General features: G+C 36.4%; 1 protein-coding gene across 1 annotated transcript in view; it reads right to left on the reverse strand.

The window, feature by feature from the left end:
* The window catches only part of LOC145661031 (ornithine decarboxylase-like), a 63,580-nt gene that overhangs the window by 36,404 nt on the left and 6,560 nt on the right, over positions 1-20,616 (reverse strand). The window contains exons 3-4 of the mRNA XM_081726468.1: positions 19,372-19,544; positions 83-377 (exon numbers count right to left, since the gene is read on the reverse strand). Coding sequence (XP_081582594.1) covers positions 83-377; positions 19,372-19,544 — 468 coding nt within the window. The remainder of the gene's footprint in view (positions 1-82; positions 378-19,371; positions 19,545-20,616) is intronic.

A 20,616-nucleotide genomic window follows, 5' to 3' on the forward strand; every position in this document is an offset into this window, starting at 1 on the left:
ACATTTTTAATATTTGTATTTAAAGCAAAATCTTTGGCAGCTTAGATTATATACTGATATAAAAATGTGCTACCGGTATTACCTTTGGAAGATTGAGTTCTTCAGTTTTGAGGAAGCCTCCTCCTATGTCCAAGAGGGAGAAATTGTAACCCACAGAAGATGCGCAATTGAACACTACTCGTGACGCAGCAATTGCACGTTTAAATGCAGTTGGTTCCAGACAACCAGATCCAACGTGGAAACTGACGCCAATTAAGTTCAGATTTAATTCATGCCCTACTTCTATTAAACGGCAAGCTTCTTTAACAGTTGCCCCAAATTTATCCTCTAAATGCAGAAGAGCAGATTTGGATTGACAAGAAATTCGAATGACCAATCTGTGAAAATGTAAAAATTATTTAATAATAATTTATATTTAAATTAAATTCCAATTAAAAGTGCAATTTCTTACTTGATCTAAATTATGTTATTCTATAATACTGTTCTTCAACCATCAAGCTAATTGCTAGGATTTTTGTTATACTAATGTTATGTATTATTTTCTTTTCTTTAACCTCTAGGTTGGATATGTATTTAATTAAACGTTACACACTTAAACTGGCCTTAAATTAGATTATGTTTAATTCTTACTGAGTATGGAACGCGAAACTATGTTCAAAGCCTCTTGTGCCTATATCGGTAACGTACGTATGTTCGGCGCAAGAGACACGGCTTCGATTTGCGATGGGAGTTCATGTGGTTTGGATTCCTCGTTAAGTTGTGGATCCAAGTCTCATGTAGTCTCGGTGCTAAAAAGGTAATAAATTCTGATCCAATCAACCAAGCATGCGAAACCACGTTTTACCAAAGGAAAATGTTTAACATTTTTACAATTAAATGTTCTGAGAAAACAATAGTTTTCAAATGATTTTTCGCCACTTTTATGTGTTTCATAATGAACGAATATTTTGATAAAGGGGTGAGGAGTTAACTTAGGAAAATAAACTAATACGATTAAAATGACAATATAACCAGTTACACTATGATATTACACATAAAAATTTTATTGAAGCTGCGACAATACTAAATAGAAAAATGAATAAAAATTACGATGTCATTGTTATACTTTGTCATGTGACACAGCTGCTATATATTTCTAACACTAAAGATTTCGTCATTAATTGAAGTGCCAAGTCTAATCTGTGGGGTCTACTCTAATTACGAATAATGCAGATACAATGTTGCCTAGTACACAATTGACACTGGTAACAACACGAGTTTTCCACGTAATATTCTCTCCATTTAACGTACTACATGCATCCCCGTTCGAATCCTATATATTAATATACAATATTGACAAACTGAGCATCTCTTAGAGTGTATGTGGCTTTTACAATTTCAATTATCCTCAACAAATAAGCAATGATTACTTTCAATCGTTGGCACAAACTAGCTTATCTACAATTACAACAGGTATAATACAAAATAGTCCAAGAAATGGAAGAAATGAGAAAAAAGAGTTTCCATCAAATATGTTGTATATATGTGTTTAAGTGTGGTGTGAACTTCAAATTTGCAAACTCATTTTGACAAGTTCATTTTGGCGCACAGCTAGGGGTTTCCAAACCAAAATGAAAAGGATATTCAAATTTATTAAAATATGAAACTGTTAATCTTGGTATAAGTGCATTGAATGTGTTATTTAAAAGTACTCAAAACAGCCCTATTCCTAGAAACAACAAATCCTCGTTTTTACGAAGTGACGTAATTAACAAAGGAAAACTCATCTACAACTTACGCAAAGTAACACGCTTAGTGTGTCAAGAGTGTTATTTTAGGCGTAATATTTATTGGATGCTGAACTGTGAATGGACACGTATAACAAACCCTCCGATATAACAAAGGACATAAGACTCACTCAAGCTAAATATTACGGAAAATTCATCGAGAACGATGGTAATAAGTTGTAAACTCATCGAAACTCGTATTTGATCATAAAAACGACATTTCTGGTAGGTTTTTGTACTAAACGTTCGCAAAGGCAGCGTAGCTGTCATATGTGGAACTGATAAGAGACTTCGAGAAACAACGGTAAGATTCAAACTAACTTTGTAACCTGTGAAACTTTGTTAGGTATGTTTGTGATAATTATCAAGTAAACAGGTAAAAGATTAAAATTACTTTTTGATTTAGCATATTTTCATAAACTGTCATATCTAGTGACATGTATACATGGTAGTAATAGATGCTGTACTCACCGAGGACTAATGTAAGCACTATTACCTATTCTTCACCTAAGTGGCACTAAACCAAATTCTAGCTTCTTTGTTCCGAAATTTGACATTTCAGATTTGGATTTACTTCTCCTTTAAATAGCTACTTTATTAGGACCCGTTTGGTTTAAACGACCTCTCTGTGATCTCTCATTAGTTGGTTTCTGGACAAACTATTTAGAGAGTCGGGTGCTGAGCGGAACTTATTTAGTGTTCCTGAAGTCGTGGCGGTCACTTGCCTACAAGTGGGTAGGAGTGGACAAAACCGTAGTATAATCAGTGTGCGAATTACATAATCTATATTGGGGGGGGATAAAATTAAGTCAAAGGACATAGTCTGAAGGTTCAAATTTCAAAATGAGACAATAAATGCCTTACCCCCCATACATACATATATATATATATATATATATACACCCTCCATTCCAAAAGAAACCGAACTTTTGAAAACAAATAGTACCACTAGTGCCATCTGTTGTAATATTTTACCGGTAGATGACGTAGTCCCTCATTGACAACTGGTATAAATGTCATGACATTTGGATGCACGGCAACAAAGTTATTGCGTTTCAACTGTCAGTGTGTTGTGTACATCGGTCGGAAAATGAGTTTCAAACAACGAGCTGCAATTGAGTTTTGTGTTAAACTGGGTAAAACTTTTAGTGAAACGCACCAAATGCTACAAAATGCATATGGTGATGAGTGTCTATCCTGTACGCAAGTTTACGAGTGGTTCAGGCGATTCAAATCGGGTAGAGAGACGCTGGATGATGACGAAAGATCAGGCCGTTCCAGAACCGGATTATCGGAAGAAAACATCGAAAAAGTGCGTGAATTCATCAAACATAACAAAAAATCGTCGGTGAAAGTTATTGAAATAGAATTAGGCATTCCTCAAACAACCGCATACCGCATTTTGACCGAAGTTTTGGGCCTTAAGAAGGTTAATTCGCGGTTTGTACCACACAAACTCACCGAAGACCAAAAAGTTGATCGAATTGCGCATTGCAAAGACATCGTTAAAAGTGCTCGGCAGGATCGAAACTTCTTGAAATCGATTGTAACTGGTGACGAGACGTGGTGTTTTGAATATGAGCCCGAAACAAAGCGGCAAAGTGCTGAATGGAGAGCGCCGGATGAATGAACACCCAAAAAAAAAGTCGCTTGGTGTAGTCGAAAGTTAAGGTAATGCTGATTTGTTTTACGACTCAAAAGGAATTATCCACAAAGAATTTGTTCAGCCCGGCCAGACAGTCACTGGAGAGTTTTACTTGGGCGTCATGAAGCGTTTGCTGGCAAGAATTCGTCGTATTCGGCCCGAATATCGCGAAATCGGCAGTTGGACTCTTTTGGACGATAATGCACCATCACATCGTTCGCGACTTGTAACTGAATTTTTGGTAAAAAAAAAAAAAAATCACATTATTCGGTTGCATCAACCGCCCTATTCACCAGATCTCGCTCCGTGCGATTTCTATCTGTTCCCGAAACTGCATTTGGCGATGAAAGGAAAGTGGCACGCATCGATTGATGCCATTGAGAAGGCGACGACCGCCGTCCTAAAGACCATTCCAATAAAGGACATGGAGAAGTCGTTTGACAACTTGTTGGAGCGTGCAAATATGTGTATCGATGCAGAAGGGGAATACATTGATTAATAAATATGATTTGTTCCAAAATGTACATTGCTTTTTTGTTTTTTTTAAAACGTTCGGTTTCTTTTGGAATGGAGGGTATATATATATATATATATATATATATATATATATATATATATATATATATATATATATATATATATATATGTGTGTGTGTGTGTGTGTGTGTGACATCTGTAATAAATAAAAGATTTATTAATTTAATAAATCTACCGACAATAACTATGCACATATATATTGTCTGACATACACACATCCCACTAAACCTTTCTGAACGTGTTTTAATGTTGTACTCACTCTTGTCAACGTAGCTCTCTAAGGTTTATTTAGTTAATAATTCGGCCCGAGCGATAGCCATGATCACAAGCATATGTTAATTTTTCCACTCATATTGAAAGCTTCCACTTTGCATTAATACATACAGGTTGCGAAAAGAAACCTACTTCAGTCTTGTGAAAACCACTAAAATTATCAGTTAAACCGGACATTTTATTATTATTATTATTATTATTATTATTATTATTATTATTATTATTATTATTATTATTATTATTATTATTATTATTATTATTTTATTTTATTTTATTTTTTTTTAAGAAAATCTAGATATTAGCCTATCAAATAAGAAATGGATTGTTGCTGGTCCCGATTTCTCACATCAAGGTCAAATCGAAGGCCAAATATTTAAAATCTCTCAATTCAAATTTCGAGCTTGTGCTTCCACTTCCCGCTACAGGTGTGCTCATCACGACTTTTTTTCTCCAAATATCGATTCCGTGATGGGCACAGGAAGTCAACACTTAAAAATTACTTTACTGTTAGGTTGAAGATGAGTTGATTCACTATGGGCTACGTTATTCAAATAAAGTAAAACATTACACTGAAGTTTTTCAGACAACATTAATTGCGTGGACAGCAAACTGTACAGCGAAAAGATGGAAAAATGAAGGGTTAACTTGAGAGAATACCTATATCTCAGATTTTGACTACAGTTTCAAAAGTTCATTTCTGTAAACTGTAAAAGCAGTGATTACTATGCTAATTATCACAAATTAAATGCAACTTTTGAGTTGCATACACACAACCTACTAGGGAATGAAGACCATATGCTAACAAAGAGTACACTGGAAAATGAAATAACATGTTATAACAAAAATTAAAATAAGATGATAATCGATACAAATATAGAGGATGAATATGACATATCCGAACTTCGCCAAGTATGGTAGAAGAAGCTATTTGTTTACTTCTTCTTGGCCAACCGCTAAGAACATTTATAAATCTATATGTGGCTTTGTTATACGCAATTAGTATATTCAAATTCACAAACGATGACGAACTGAAGGGTACAAAGGTACAGTTGCAAGTAACAACCATAGTCATAATAATATAGTTCTACTAAACAACGTTGAAAATAGTGGGTAATTAGGTGGTAAGTAGAAATGACCAAAACTGAACAGTTTACATCGATCATTTCTAGCAGCTAGAAGATTAAATTTACAAGAAATAACAAAAATCAATGAAATTTGGAGTTATACTAAGCATAGTTTGAGGGGGAAAGCGAGCATCCCCGGTGGGGATACTTCAGCTGACTTCTTTGGGGGGGAACAAAATGTGATTGAGGGGGAAAATCCCCCTCATCCCCCCCGGTATTTCGCACCCTGTATAATGACACCAGAACAGGGACCGATTAACAATAATATTGCATTAAGGAGTGCGATTTAAGTTAAGGTCATTGGCAAAATACATGCATAAAACGAAAGCAACTCGTTCGATGTCAATGAAAGTTTCACCCTTTGCTCGTCATAGTATCTCTCGAGCGTACGCTAAGTCTGAGTGTGTAATCATGAACGGGAAGCGAATGACAGCCGAACAGTCCAAGGCTGTCCGCGAGCGGCTTACCCAATTCTACGAGAACCAGTGCTCGCGTGACTATACGGCTGCTTTAAACCACTTTAAGTGTGAATATCCTATAGTACTGTGCATAAAATTTGAAAAATTATGTGGAGACTGGTGAAGCATCAAGAAAGAAGAAATCTGGTCGTCCAATTTCAAAAATATAAACAAAAAGTGAAAAGTGAAATTAGACGAGAACTTTTGAAGAAGCCTAACTTGTCAAACCGTGTTTTAGGATGAAAATATCAAATTTCTGAATTCAGTGTAAGGAAGATCAAGAAAGAACACGGATTCAAGGTTGAAACATGTAAAAGTGCACTCTTTTATACCGAAGAACAGAAGAAGCGCGCTAAGACCAACTGCCGCAAACTCTTCGACAAGAAACTCAAGATTGTGACCATGGTTGATGAAACTTACTATTACCAAAATTTAGCGTTGGCACCTGTTTCCAAGTATGTTTCATACATTGATAAACGTCAAGTTAGTCCTAGCAGGTTCGTAAAACCTAAAGACATGTATGCGAAAAAGTTTCTGATCTGGCAAGCGATCGCGGCAAACGGCAAAGTTTCGCCTGCTGTTGTTCAAAGTGGGACAATCAACGGTGACCGCTATTTAGAGTGTATTGAAAAGGTTTTGATTTCATGGATACAAAAAGAATTTACCTGACATGACATTGTGTTTTGGCCCGATATGGCGTCCTCGCATTATGTGAAAAAAGTGCGCGACGCGCTTACTGGTGCTGGTATCGAGTTTGTCGGCAAAAACGAGAACGCGCCAAGAGTTCCTCAGGCTAGACCCATTGAGCGTTTGTGGGCTCTAGTTAGACGCGAAATGGCTAAAAAGAATACGTTCATCAAAGATGTAAAAGACATGCAAAAAAAGTGGTCGGAAATTGCAAAAGAAGTGGCAAAAAGTATTGGACAAGCGCTTTTCAGGAAGTTTCGGATCAAGCTTCGAGAAATCAGTCGCAAGGGTGTCTACAGCGTCAAATAGCAAACTAGTTCTTTTTTCAGTTATCATTTGTTTATTATATTAAAATGTGTTTTGACTTTTCAAGAAATGAAAAAGTTATTACAAAAATTCAAAGTTCCCTTAACTTAAATCGCACTCCTTATTAATGATTTTTTCTTGCGGACGAGCAATTCAAAACTGCTCTGTGTGCGTGATATACCGTCTAGAGTAATAATTGTGACCCATGATACACTTATATGCGCTGAAAATTATATATATAGATATATATTGTAGAAATTTATTGTGGTGTTGTGTATTTTAGTGTGTAGTCATGTCAGATAACGAGAATTTAACAATAGAAACGTTGCTCAAGAATAATAATGAGAAAACTCTTCACCGTGCAATAATTAGAAAAATTAACACGTCCTCCAACGAGGTTACGAATAAATTAGAAGTCTTTTAGAAAAGTTGCGAATAAATTGGAAAATCTAGAAACAAACTTCAGTTAAGTTACAAGAAGATTAGTATAAGACTTCTACCGTTTTTCGCACAGATCTCAAAACAATAACAATAGAATTAGGTCAAAGATTTGAGAGAAAATGAAGTAATTTACATTTAGAACATGAAGAGAAAAATCCAAAGTGAGGTAAATAAAGTTAGCCGTGCATGTGCAGACAATTTTTCAGATCTTTCGGTTCAGTTTTAGGAAATCAATTTACACGAAAAGGAAGTAAACAATGTAAAAACTATTGTACACAGCAATGAAGTTAAAATTCATTCTATTAATTCTAAATTTTGCCAACTAGTAAAATTTGTAGAGAGGGTAAAATTAATTATGTTAATCAGGAAGTTAGAAATGTACATGAAGTCGTAAAACAAGAAAGTGAAGTTAGAAAGGGAAAGGTAGATGTCAGTGATAACTGAAACACTAGTCTTTTCCTCAATTATAGTGTAGGTTGTCTCATTATTCTATAGTATTTTCGTAGAAATTAGCATATTATTTTGTTTGTAAGTACAATGCCTGTCCCATGACTCTGTAACAAAATGTCATGTGATTGTGCTATAAAAATAGAACGTGGTAGGAGAAAACGGACTGCATATATCGTTTCAGCACCTCTAATTTAACTAAAGTCATTTGTTTTCAACTGAAAGACAGAGCATGATCTCAAATTTGTTTTACAGTGTTACCCTTAAGCTTTACAAGACATCATAAATACAAATACCCTCAATCATACACACGCACCCTAACTAACTTATAACAACTTCTACTGTGACAGTTGACTGTCATTTTCTTCTAACAATCGCAAGTTTATAATTATTACAAGAAATCTAATATTGCAATTATCTAAGAACATTATTAAGCACATGAAACAAAAAAGTAGCTGTAATTATTATAATAATCTTTCTCCAAAGTAAGTGGCCTATTTACGTATACTGTTCCTTCAAAATGAAAACAAAAAAAAAAAAAAAAAAAGGATCATTAAAATTGGAGCATTTATGCCAAAGTTAAACGTTAACAGGAAATGGCATCTTAAAATTGCCGTTTTATGCCATAGATGCCAACACATGAATAATATTCTAATTGCGCTTTGAATACTGGTACTTTAAGGGCGTTAAATCCAATGAAATTATATCTATACATATCCATCCATCAGGTCACGAGAAAAATTATTTCTGATTTGGGAAGTGAATATAAGCACTGTTGTATTCTTCGTGACTAACGGTTGTATTCCTCGTGACTCAATGAAAGTATGTCTGGAAATACTTTCATTGTATTCATTACCCTCAAATCAGCAAAAAAAAGGAACATTAAAAATTTATCAATGCTTGAGCAATTTTACGTATGCCATGAGAGATAGTCCTGTTAATCTAGATGTCCAAAATAATGTACAGATGTGTTATGAATAAAAGATTTAGTAATAAACCGTTAGCACTGACGCTTGCTATGCTCATCTTTCCCTGCTTTACGAACAGTTTGCAATCATGGCGTAGTTTGAGTCGTTCCGAATGTTGTTATAAAAGCTGTAAGCCTATCTATGAACGGAGCAGAAGAGAGTTTATGGATATGTTTACTTTTCCACATACTCCTGGACAAGTCAACACATTTTGCCCATTGATGTTCAGTTTTTGCTGAATATTATGCAACTGTCGTAGAAGTTCCGAATACTAGTCCCCGGTCAAAGTTCGCCCCTTGGAAAATAATCCACCATCACTATTTCTTGTAATAGTAGACCCAGGTCTCATCTACTGTTATGATTCAAGCATAAAAGGCTTCTGTATTTATCCGGAAGAGATCAAGATTGGTCCTTGAAATGTTGTTTCTGGTGAGGTTTCGATCAGGTCTCAGAAGTTTCGACCCCATCTTGCGGAAACCTTGATTATTCCCAGATCCTGGATAATAATTCGGCCAACGCTTGCAGCAGATAAGTCAACATATACAGAGAACGATACATATGCTGGAACTTAAATCCATTCCATTTATATGCTATAGGCGCCTTCCATTTCAACTCAGGCAAAAAAAAAATATAAAATTGTACCATCACCATCTCAGACATTGTTGAAACTTCTTTTATAGCAACTAGACATGTTTTTAAGAGACCCATATTTTTTTGTTTTGTCGAAAAAAATTTTCCCGTAAAGTAATGGGCCATCAAAGACGGGGAGTACAATTTATGAATTGTAGAAGACATGGAAAATGGTCAACTTCGGAGCCTCATCATTCGGCTATGGAGACAGATAGAGTCATAATTCTTGTTATGGTATGTACATACGAATATAAATAAACTATATTTTATTATAATTTGGTTTGCGCATGCGTATCTTTTTGTGTATAAATTAACAAATGAACGTCAATTTATCTGAAAGTCTGAAGTTTGCGAATTTTTTTCGAGCACTTCCAGTTCGAATTTTAAAATTCTGCTTTCGTGGTTGGTAAGACCTGATTACCCGCTTTCCGAAAAATATTTTGTATAGCTTCTGTGTGCAACCGTTTTGTCGCAAAAAATTCGAGAAATTGTAAAATTTTCAAAAATCGCCATTTTTGGGTTCCATTTTCTCGAAAACACCACCTTTTAAAATTCTGAAATTTTGTCAGATAGTTCAACTTTACATGAATAATAAACACACCAAATACCATTCTCGACCAATGCTTTATGAATTAACTGCAGCCTTTTGAAGTTAGCGAAGTTTCGTGAACTTTGATATCACAGTTAGCAACACTGGGAACAATAAAGGTGCAATGATTTGATGATGTTTGTGGTTCACATTCATTAAATGAAGAATAAAAGGTTTTCTTGACTGTTTTTTTTTTATTTTGTTCAAGAAGGCTCTCTGAAATAGTAAAATGGGCCTCCCCCTACTCCTCCGTTTTCTTAAACCGAAATAATCTGAGGTGGAAATTACGATTACGAAACGCAGAAATTTCAAGTTCACTTACTTAAAATGGTCTTCGGAAACAAAATTTCACCGATTTTTTTTATTTTTTACATGGACCAATCATTTGCTTGATTGGTGTTCTCTTCGCTAATAGCATGTAACCGCGCAGGTGCTCCAATAGGTGTTGGCTCACTCACAACTCATCCAGGAGTGGATCTAGGGGGAAGAAATTTTTTTATTTTATATATAAATAAAACCGATCTCTGAGTTTGAAGCTCGTAGCTCTAAGTAGCAGTTACCCTTCCCTTCCAGAAGTCTGTCCTGGATCCGCCCCTGCGTAGCACATTGTCGATAGTCACAAATACTGAAGGTCCATGTGGAAGCATAAACAGCACTTCATGTAATTCATGATTTATTCATAATATTTCTGCTACGCACCACTGGTTATCACACATATAGTATGTAACAAAATTCCTTTTTTGCATATTTCTTAAATCTACACTTTGAATTGCAGAAGTTCGATTTTGAAGGAAGCATGAAGTTAGTTCATGGTGACCCGTTATTCTCATAGAAATTTCGCCATTTTCCGAAAGCCAAAGATGACTTCACTGAATACCAGTTACCGGTCGCATAATTTCCCTTTTTTTCTTCCGGAAGTCGTCGAATTCAGTTCCAGGCAACAAAACGAGAGTAGTACCCGGAGTTTGTACTTTCACTACACTCACGAATTCTTCTGCGTTTTAGTGGGGGCGCGGTGGCTCAGTGGTAGAGCGTTCACCTCCGGTGCTTGGGGTCCCTGGTTCGATCCCAGATCGCGTCGTGTGGGCTTTGTGGTGGACAAACACCGTGCTCGTGGATTTTCTCGGGGTTATCCCGTTTCCTCCCACTTTCTGCATTCCACCATTTCATTCATTTCTCATAATCACCGTCTCCTTTAGCCTAACCAGCATATTCGTGGGACGTAAAAGTTAAAGATTTCATTTTTTTCTTCTGCGGTTTCAATACTGTGTATCTGTATTTGCCTAAGGTTATACCGCGTTGCCACATTCTTTACATCCCCCCCCCCCGTCAATACCGTCGCGGGGACCATTTCATGGCCGGTTTCACTGCAAAATTACTGCTTTATCGGACCTGTCTGCATCTCGAACATCTGAAAGCGATTTTTAAAGTGGGATACAGCACCATCAGAAATCACTGACACGGTTTGGGAAATTGTAGACACTTATTTTCTCGTATTCAAACCTTTTCTATCATGTGGTTCGGATTCCACGTTAATCAGTAGGTCCACGTCTCATATAGCCTCGCTGCTGAACGGGACGTTAAACTCAAAATCAAATCAACTCAAACCTTTTCTATAAAATATATTTTCGCTTTTCTTCTAGTATTTTTAGAATCTTGTCTATGGCTAGGAGTACATGAGCCGAATCGTGTGTTTTATCGTCGTTCATTACAACAAAACTGTCAATAGTTTCATATTCCGGTGATAACTCTGAATTTCACCTTGCAGAATAACAGTTCAGTTTTCAGCGAAGTTCACATGAAGTAAAATAGAATTTGTATCTTGAAATTTTATACGGTGCTTTTCGGTAGCAATTAATTCTCTTTGGATTTTCTTGATGTAGTCATGAATTACAATTCTTAGTTAAACAAGCAATGTACGATACGAAAACAGAAAGTGGCACAGTTTTTTAACGAGATTATTGTTTTCCCATATGGCATACGTAACACTTTCATTTTTATCAGGATCAATAATTAAATACTCCACACTTATTCCTTCCATTTCAGGACATTCACCACATTTTTGAAGAAGACAGTTGTCATTTTCTACGGATCATACTACTAAAGGAAATAGGTCACTCATGACAGCTTCAATAAGGCTGCACCTTTGATTTGTAGCAACGCAGTAGCAGCTAACTTAAAATTTGCACAATACACACACACACATACACACTTCCCTCGCAGGTTGCGGACTGGTCCACTTTAGTCGAATACTGTAAAATTCCGACATTCTTATGTTGGGATTGTTCTGTTTAAAAAGTCAGTAAATTTCTTTGGAACGCGTACGAAAACGTTTCGATGTTTTTAACTTTTTGTTCTTTTTCGATCACTGTAACGACATCGCACTTAATTGAGACTTTGTCTGGAGCATTCCAAATCATCACTGAGGTAATAGTTCAGGCTTTTTGTAGATCATCAGAATTAATTGGATGGCCATTTCAAGTAAACTTAAAATTTGTGTGTTTCGTAATCGTAAATTCCACCTCAGATTATTTCGGTTTAAGAAAACGGAGGAGTAGGGGGAGGCCCATTTTACTATTTCAGAGAGCCTTCTTGAACAAAATAATGAAAAAATAAACAGTCAAGAAAACCTTTTGTTCTTCATTTAATGAATATAAACCACAAACATCATCAAATCATTGCACCTTTATTGTTCCCAGTGTTGCTAACTGTGACATCAAAGTTCACGAAACTTCGCTAACTTCAAAAGGCTGCAGTTAATTCATGAAGCATTGGTCGAGAATGGTATTTGGTGTGTTTATTATTCATGTAAAGTTGAATCATCTGACAAAATTTCAGAATTTTAAAAGACGGTGTTTTCGAGAAAATGGCGCCCAAAAATGGCGATTTTTGAAAATTTTACAATTTCTCGAATTTTTTGCGACAAAACGGTTGCACACAGAAGCAATACAAAATATTTTTCGGAAAGCGGGTAATCAGGTCTTACCAACCACGAAAGCAGAATTTTAAAATTCGAACCGGAAGTGCTCAAAAAAAATCGCAAACTTCAGACTTTCAGATAAATTGACGTTCATTTGTTAATTTATGTACAAAAAGATACGCATGCTCAAACCAAACTATAATAAAATATAATTTATTTATATCCCTATGTACATACCACAACAAGAATTATAACTCTACCTGTCTCCATAGCCGAATGGCGAGGCTCCGAAGTTGACCATTTTCCATGTCTTCTACAATTCATAAATTGTACTCCCCGTCTTTGATGGCCCATTACTTGGCGGGAAATTTTTTTTCAACAAAACAAAAAAATATGGGTCTCTTAAAAACATGTCTAGTTGCTATAAAAAAAAGTTTCAACAATATCTGAGATGGTGATGGTACATGATCTGCCTGAATTGAAATGGAAGGCACCTATAATAAATTTTAATTCATGTTCAAAATCAGTAATAAATACAAAATTCAATTTCTATTTCATAGAAGTACAAAAGTACCAAGTCTACCTATGAACAGAGCAGCAGAGAGTTTATGAATGATGTTACTTTTCAAGATAGTCCTTTGACAAGTCTATACACTTTGCCCCACCGATGTTCAAGTGAAAAAATGAAATGAAAATGAAATCTTTAAGTTTTACGTCCCACGATTATGGTGGTTAGGTTAAAGGAGACGGTGATTATGAGAAATTAATGAAATGGTGGAGTGAAGAATGTGGGAGGGAACGGGACAACTCCGAGGAAACCCACGAGCACGGTGTTTGTCCACCACAAAGTTCACACGGCGCGAGCTGGGATTGAACCAGGGATCCCAAGCAATTGAGGTTAAAAATGTACAAGTGAGTTAATGCGTATGGTAAAAAATGATTTTTGGACGGTGTGTAAAATTTCAACTACGGCATGCATGATGTCATCATTAGTGTCAAAATGAGTGCCTTCCAACTTGTTTTTGCGCTTTGAAAAGAGACGAAAATTAAAAAGTGTCAAATCAGGCAAATAAAGTTGGTAGGGAACCAATCCCTAATCGCAATCGTGAATTGCTGCCATTGCAATGACTGATTTGTGGCTATGAGCGTTGTTTTTATGGAGAGGCACTCCTGCTATCAGTTTCCCACAACGCTTCTGACAAATATTATCACGCACCTGTCGAAGAAGACCTACATAGTACTCCCCAGTCACTATTTGCTAGTTGGAAAACTAATCTATTTACACTATTCTTTCCACTCCCAGGAAACTGTAGCCATCGATTTTCTAGCTGATTGAACTGACTTGGCCTACTTCTGAGGACAAAATGAAAGGTGTTTGCATTGCTTGGAACTTTCTTTCAACTCTGGTTGGTAATGGCGGACCTAGGTCTCATCTACTGTTATGAATCTAGTTCGAAAGGCTTCTGGATTTGTCCGAGAGGTGAAGGTTGTCCCTTGAAATGTTGTATCTGGTGGCTTTTGATCAGGTGTCAAAAATTTGGCATCCATTTCGAGGAAACCTTGCTCATTCCCAAATGTTGGGAGATAATTCGGTCAACGCTTGCAGTAGATAAGTCCACCGTCTCAGCAATCTGCCTGATTGTCATTTGCCGATAATTCATTCTGATTTCATGCACTTTGTTAATGTTCTTCTGAGACCTTCCTGATCGAATGTCACCTTCAATGGAAGTTCTCTCTCTCTCTCTCTTAAATTCGGCTGCCCTTTTGTTCACTGTGGCTTATGAAGCGGCACAGTCACCTAATGTACCAACAATATCGGCATAGATCTACTGTAACTTTAATCCTGTCTTTTGTAGATATTCAATAAAAGCTCTCGTCTTCAGTTTCTCCATTTGATCACACTTTGCTTACTCTTCTATATTTCTGGATTTGTGACAACAGAATAAAAATCACTATTAATACCAAATTTGGTATGACAACATAAGAAAGTACAATAAATATACTAGAGTGTTATATCTCTAATTCCAATATTTCTTGTTAGGTTTAGAACATTATGTAACAACCTTCGTATATCGTATTACTAGAATACTGTCAATGTTAACATATATATATATATTCATAACATTTCAAATACTTATAGAAATGAGGATTGCATAGTGCGAGCTGGATATAGGATTGCGGCTATAGGATGATTAACATATTCATTAATTCGTTTCATCATGCACCATTCATTCCTTTCATCATGCACCAGTAATTTGTATCACTCACTATTTATTAAATATTGCATCTATCCCCAAAATACTGAATTACTCACTGCAACCTCAATAAAATATTAATGTTTTACTATGAGCTACGTTCGTTTAAGAATTATCTAGTTAACGTTTTAGTTTCAATTCAAAGAAGTAATAATAATTAAGTGCAAAATAAGTAAACAAGAAATGTATCATGCTGAAAAAAGCGGGACGGAAACCATGAAGCAAGTCGGATCGGATTAAAAAAAAAAAAAAAAAACTATTTTTGCTTAAGATGCAGTAGAATACCCAAATTTTCCGTCGTTTATCTTATTTACATTCCTATGCCTGCCATTGTATATATATATATATATATATATATATATATATATATATATATATATATATATATATATATATATATATATATATACAGGGTATTCCAATAAGAACGTACCTGGCCTATATCGCACCTAATACTGCACATACAGCCTTCAAAAAAATTGCATTACCAAATCGTATGTGTAGAATGAAATAAAAATAGTAGCGAGACAAGTGGCGTCTCATGAATATCTCCAACGGGAAGCGACTTCAAAATTTGAAATCGAAAGTGGTATAACTGTTGGAATCGTTCGAAAGGACATTAAATGTCATGCAACATTTAGAGGACAAACTTTGTCATATCCTTTCCCATTTAGCCGCTAGAGGCGTTGTTGGAGACTTGTATCTGACTAACCGTAGCAGGCCTTTATCTCAGCTAATAATGCACATAGAGCCAAAAACAAACAATTGAACTACCAAATCGTATGAGTAGACTTCATAAAAATAGTAGCGACACCAGTGGCGTATTGTGAATATCTCCAACGGGGGTCATCTGCAAAATGTGACATGGAAACAAGGGTTGGTTGTGCCTCCATTGAAACAAGCGCACAATGGGAGAAACGTCGAGAGAAAACACGTTGTCATATTTCTTCCTCGTTGGCAGCAACACGGTCGCATTACTAGGTGAAAGTCAGATGGTGCGAGGGTGTCCCCAGTCACACCAGGTGAACGCCGGGAGGGTACGTGCAAGAAATGCCCTGGCAAACAACCGCCGACACCTTTGCATTACTAACTCTGTGACTAAGCGAAGGGTAGCCCAGACCCACAATGACGAAGACGCGCGACGTATCTTGTGTGCGTACGTACAATATGAATTATCTCCCAAATCCTGGAGCATGTGTTGTGGGCTTGTTTGCCGTTGTTTCGAACAGCACACTCATTTATCGTTGTCAGTGATTGTGTGGTTTTACTCTTGTAGATCCAGTAGCTAAGACGTACATGACCTTGCTCAAGACATACTATATGCAGCCTCGAACAAGCAATTGCTGCTATGTCAGACAGAGGGCAGAAGGAGCGATGCTGTAGCCAAAACAGGTAGCACAAGCGTGTGGAGTCCGAGAGTGATTAACTTCTGCAGTGAGTTAAAGTGGTCCGTGTACTGGACAAGGTGCCATGAATTCAGTTCTACTACCCCTGTGCATTACAAGTTCGTGACGGGACGAATACGAAACTTCCACAAGCAGTGAACCTTCTTTGATTGTGTTTATGTTTGAGTGTTTGCAGTAGGAATTGTCGGTAGTAAATAACATTCATGCGGTATACGAATTTGGAGGCATTTCAAATGCTCGTGATTTTAGGGGAGTCCCGGAATTATAGGACTGCAACTCGATTATACGCTGAACGCTATCCACAGCGACAAGCTATTTCAAACAATCTGCTGTTGAGATTAGCAGCACGATTGCGGCAGACAGGCAACATGCGTGGACGTTATGGTGTCCGGAGAAGAGTCGTACAAAATGAAGACGTTGCTATTGATATACTTGCATTGATGTATTGCAGTAAATCCTCATGTATCTTCTCGGCAAATCGTACGAGATCGTGGTATCAGTCAAGATGGTGTCCTGCGTATTCCATGGAAATCACATTTTCACCCGTACCACCTCTCTTTGCATCAAGAACTAAGTGATGCGGACTGTAATTTACGGTTTCTGTCCTGCAACTGGGTGGGTAATCGCGTGAGAGAACATCCGAATTTCATTCACTTCATTTTATGGACTGATGAATCGACATTCTGCAGTGATGGCAAGTGAATCTCCACAATGCACATTACTGGGCAGCGGAGAACCCTCACTGGAGGAGAGAAGTCAATCGGCAACACCGATGGCGCATTAATGTGTGGGGTGGCATTGTAGGGACTCAGGTCATTGGGCCATGGTTTTTTGCTGGTCATTTAACAGGTACAATGTTTCGTGATTTCGTGCGACACCATCTACACCCGCAATTGGAAAAAGTACGCTCCATATACGTCAGACGCTGTGGTTTCAATTAGATGGCTGTCCAGCTCATAATGCTGTCATGTGTAGGGAATAGCTATATGTTCTATTTACGCAACGCTGGATCGGAAGAGGTTCCAATCCACAGTTTCCTCCGCGGTTGCCCGACCTTACTTGTATGGACTATTTTTCCTGGGATCGAATTAAGGATCTTGTGTATGTCAACCGACCAACTACAATTTGCAACATCCAAGACCGCATTACAACCGCATTCCGAACCATCAACATGGCCGAGTTGGAAGCTGTTGTTCACAATTACGTACAGCGAATAAATAGCTGTATTGCTGTTCGGTGACATAACTTTGAGCATTTGTGAAAGCCAGGGGGCGTCGACTATACTCCGCAGAAGGTAAGCTAATTCTTTAGCTCTTTACTCATCTTAGTTCAATGGTTTGATTGCAACGCCTCAGTTTTCTGTCCCCATGTTTTGTTCCATGCTTTGGCAACAGCACATTCGGTTCGACTTACTTCGTTGTAACCAATAGTTTCTTCTTACGTTTTGTTATAGCATCGTACATTGTCCCTTATCATAGTTCTCTCCATTCACTGGGCTTCTGTCGCAGCCATACGGAAATCATTATCTTCAAATATTGCGTATGTCATTGGTTCCCTATTTAGAGCTTCATTCAACAGCAACAAATGTACCTCTGCTTACTGTTACAGTATGTACCCTCCCCCGTCGTGGTCTCTTGCTGACGCCATTGTTGTCGTCAATTACACGGTGTGATTCCGCGTATGTACAATTGTACGTCCCGTTTGTTTCAGACCAGTATTTACTCTTCCCTTTGGTTCCGCATGCAGAAACCCTCGCATCATCTGATTTTGACCTCGTAATGCGATCGTGTTGCTGCCACAGAGGAAGAAATATGACAACGTGTTTTCTCTCGACGTTTCTCCCATTGTGCGCTTGTTTCAATGGAGGCACAACCAACCCTTGTTTCCATGTCAAATTTTGCAGATGACCCCCGTTGGAGATATTCACAATACGCCACTGGTGTCGCTACTATTTTTATGAAGTCTACTCATACGATTTGGTAGTTCAATTGTTTGTTTTTGGCTCTATGTGCATTATTAGCTGAGATAAAGGCCTGCTACGGTTAGTCAGATACAAGTCTGCAACAACGCCTCTAGCGGCTAAATGAGAAAGGATGACAAAGTTTATCCTCTAAATGTTGCATGACATTTAATGTCCTTTCGAACGATTCCAACAGTTATACCACTTTCGATTTCAAATTTTGAAGTCGCTTCCCGTTGGAGATATTCATGAGACGCCATTGCTTGCTACCATTTTTACTGAATTCTACACATACGATTTAGTAATGCAATTTTTTTGAAGGCTGTATGTGCAGTAGAACATACCAGATATAGGCCTGGTATGTTCTTATTGAAATACCCTGTATATATATATATATATATATATATATATATATATATATATATATATATATATATATATATATATATATAATTCTTTCCTTACAATTATTCTTTCTTTTCCAGGACTTAGTGAAACACATCAGTAAAGTATAAGAAACCACATTATTATTAGGTTACCATTTAATAGTTGGTTGTGTGGGTACCAACGAATAACATTTCAATGAACTTCTTGCACAAACGGCAGGAAATATTTCGTAAGGGTTACTTCATGTATGAAATAAATCTGAAGACACATAACAAGCATATGCATTAAATATATCACAATTCCAATATCAGTAATACAATGTTCTATAAGTTCTCTTAAATTTGGTACACAACACAACTTTTGGAACACAACTTTTCCCACTGTATTATGATGTGTATTTCATTTATATTTGTCACATTTTCATATTCGTTAGATTTACATATTTGATTATATACCATGAACACTTGGAATTATATAGTAGTGATATCTATTTACAAATCCTGTGATTTTGCTGTCAATCGTATACAAAACACTTGCTTTAGTGAATATAATTATCCACGTTATTAACATACCTTGCAGAGGGAAAAATGGGTTTAATCTTACGAAGTTCACATTCGTTGTCAAAAGTCATAACATCAACTCCTTCCCTGCTAGCAAATTTAATATAAGACATTGGTTTCACTGCATTTGCATAAATAATTCGGTTTGGTTTCACACCTAGCTCCAAGATATCTGCCATTTCTCCCTGAAAATTTCAATGAAAATTACGTTAACAATAGCTTACGATAACTTGGGAACACGTAAATTTATCATGCACAAGTTCACTTTTAAAGTGTAAAATAAAAGTTAAAAGAACTTAGCTTAACAGTCAAGAACTTACATGTACGTATTTTTTTTGGAAAAATTTATCTCTTTGTAACAAATTCTTATCTTCAACTGAAATGATATAAAACTTGCGGTTGCGATTACAAGATTTATGTACTTCAAGTTTGAATCCCCGCTTACGGTACAGGTGTTGTGTGTTGTCCTTCCAATGCCTTATTACATCATTCATTCCCCGTCTTCTTCTTCAGCATCAACAATAGAATCATGCGACGTAAAACTTAAAAAGATGCACATATTTATACTTATTCAATCATTTTCTTCAGAGGACAAAATCAGGACGTAGCCTAGAAGAGAATTCTTGTTTCACATATTTTCTAATTTTTCTTTCCTTGTGTATCCCCTCTTTATGTATTTGTACACATGTCTATTTTAGTGTGTTAAATTACCCAACTTAGGTAAAAGATATCCATAAGTTTAATCACTTTATATTTTAAAACGTTCAGTATTTCGTCCTGCAAATACATTACAATTAATTACGGTACTTTCTTTTCAAACAATGAACAAATTACTACTGGAACTTTGTAAAGTTTGTGTATATCTCATCTATAGATACAGAAATTATTAATGGCTCAAAATTTCGAATACTTTCCATAAGTTCTATACTTACTGTATGTGCCTAGTTCTTTCTAGAAGTCACATACAATAATAATCAATTAAGCTGAAGACAATTACATATTTCAAATTACAATTTGAAACGTACTTGTCAAGAAAAAATGTAGGAAATTAAATTTGTATGGATCTGAAAGGTATGCCACTAAAAACCAAAATAGTTAAAGTTTTTCATTATTTACTTTTCTATATACTGATGTACTGTGTTTAATAAATATGTTGTTTAGCAGTAGTTTTCATCTACTACTGTTTCTTTTCTTTTAGAATACAGTGATGCATATATTCCTAACCTTAACCGTATAACTCTAACAATTACACAATAT

The sequence above is a fragment of the Thermobia domestica genome, chromosome 9 (genome assembly GCF_964235325.1).
Source record: "Thermobia domestica chromosome 9, izTheDome1.hap1.1, whole genome shotgun sequence".
NCBI lineage: Eukaryota > Metazoa > Arthropoda > Insecta > Zygentoma > Lepismatidae > Thermobia > Thermobia domestica.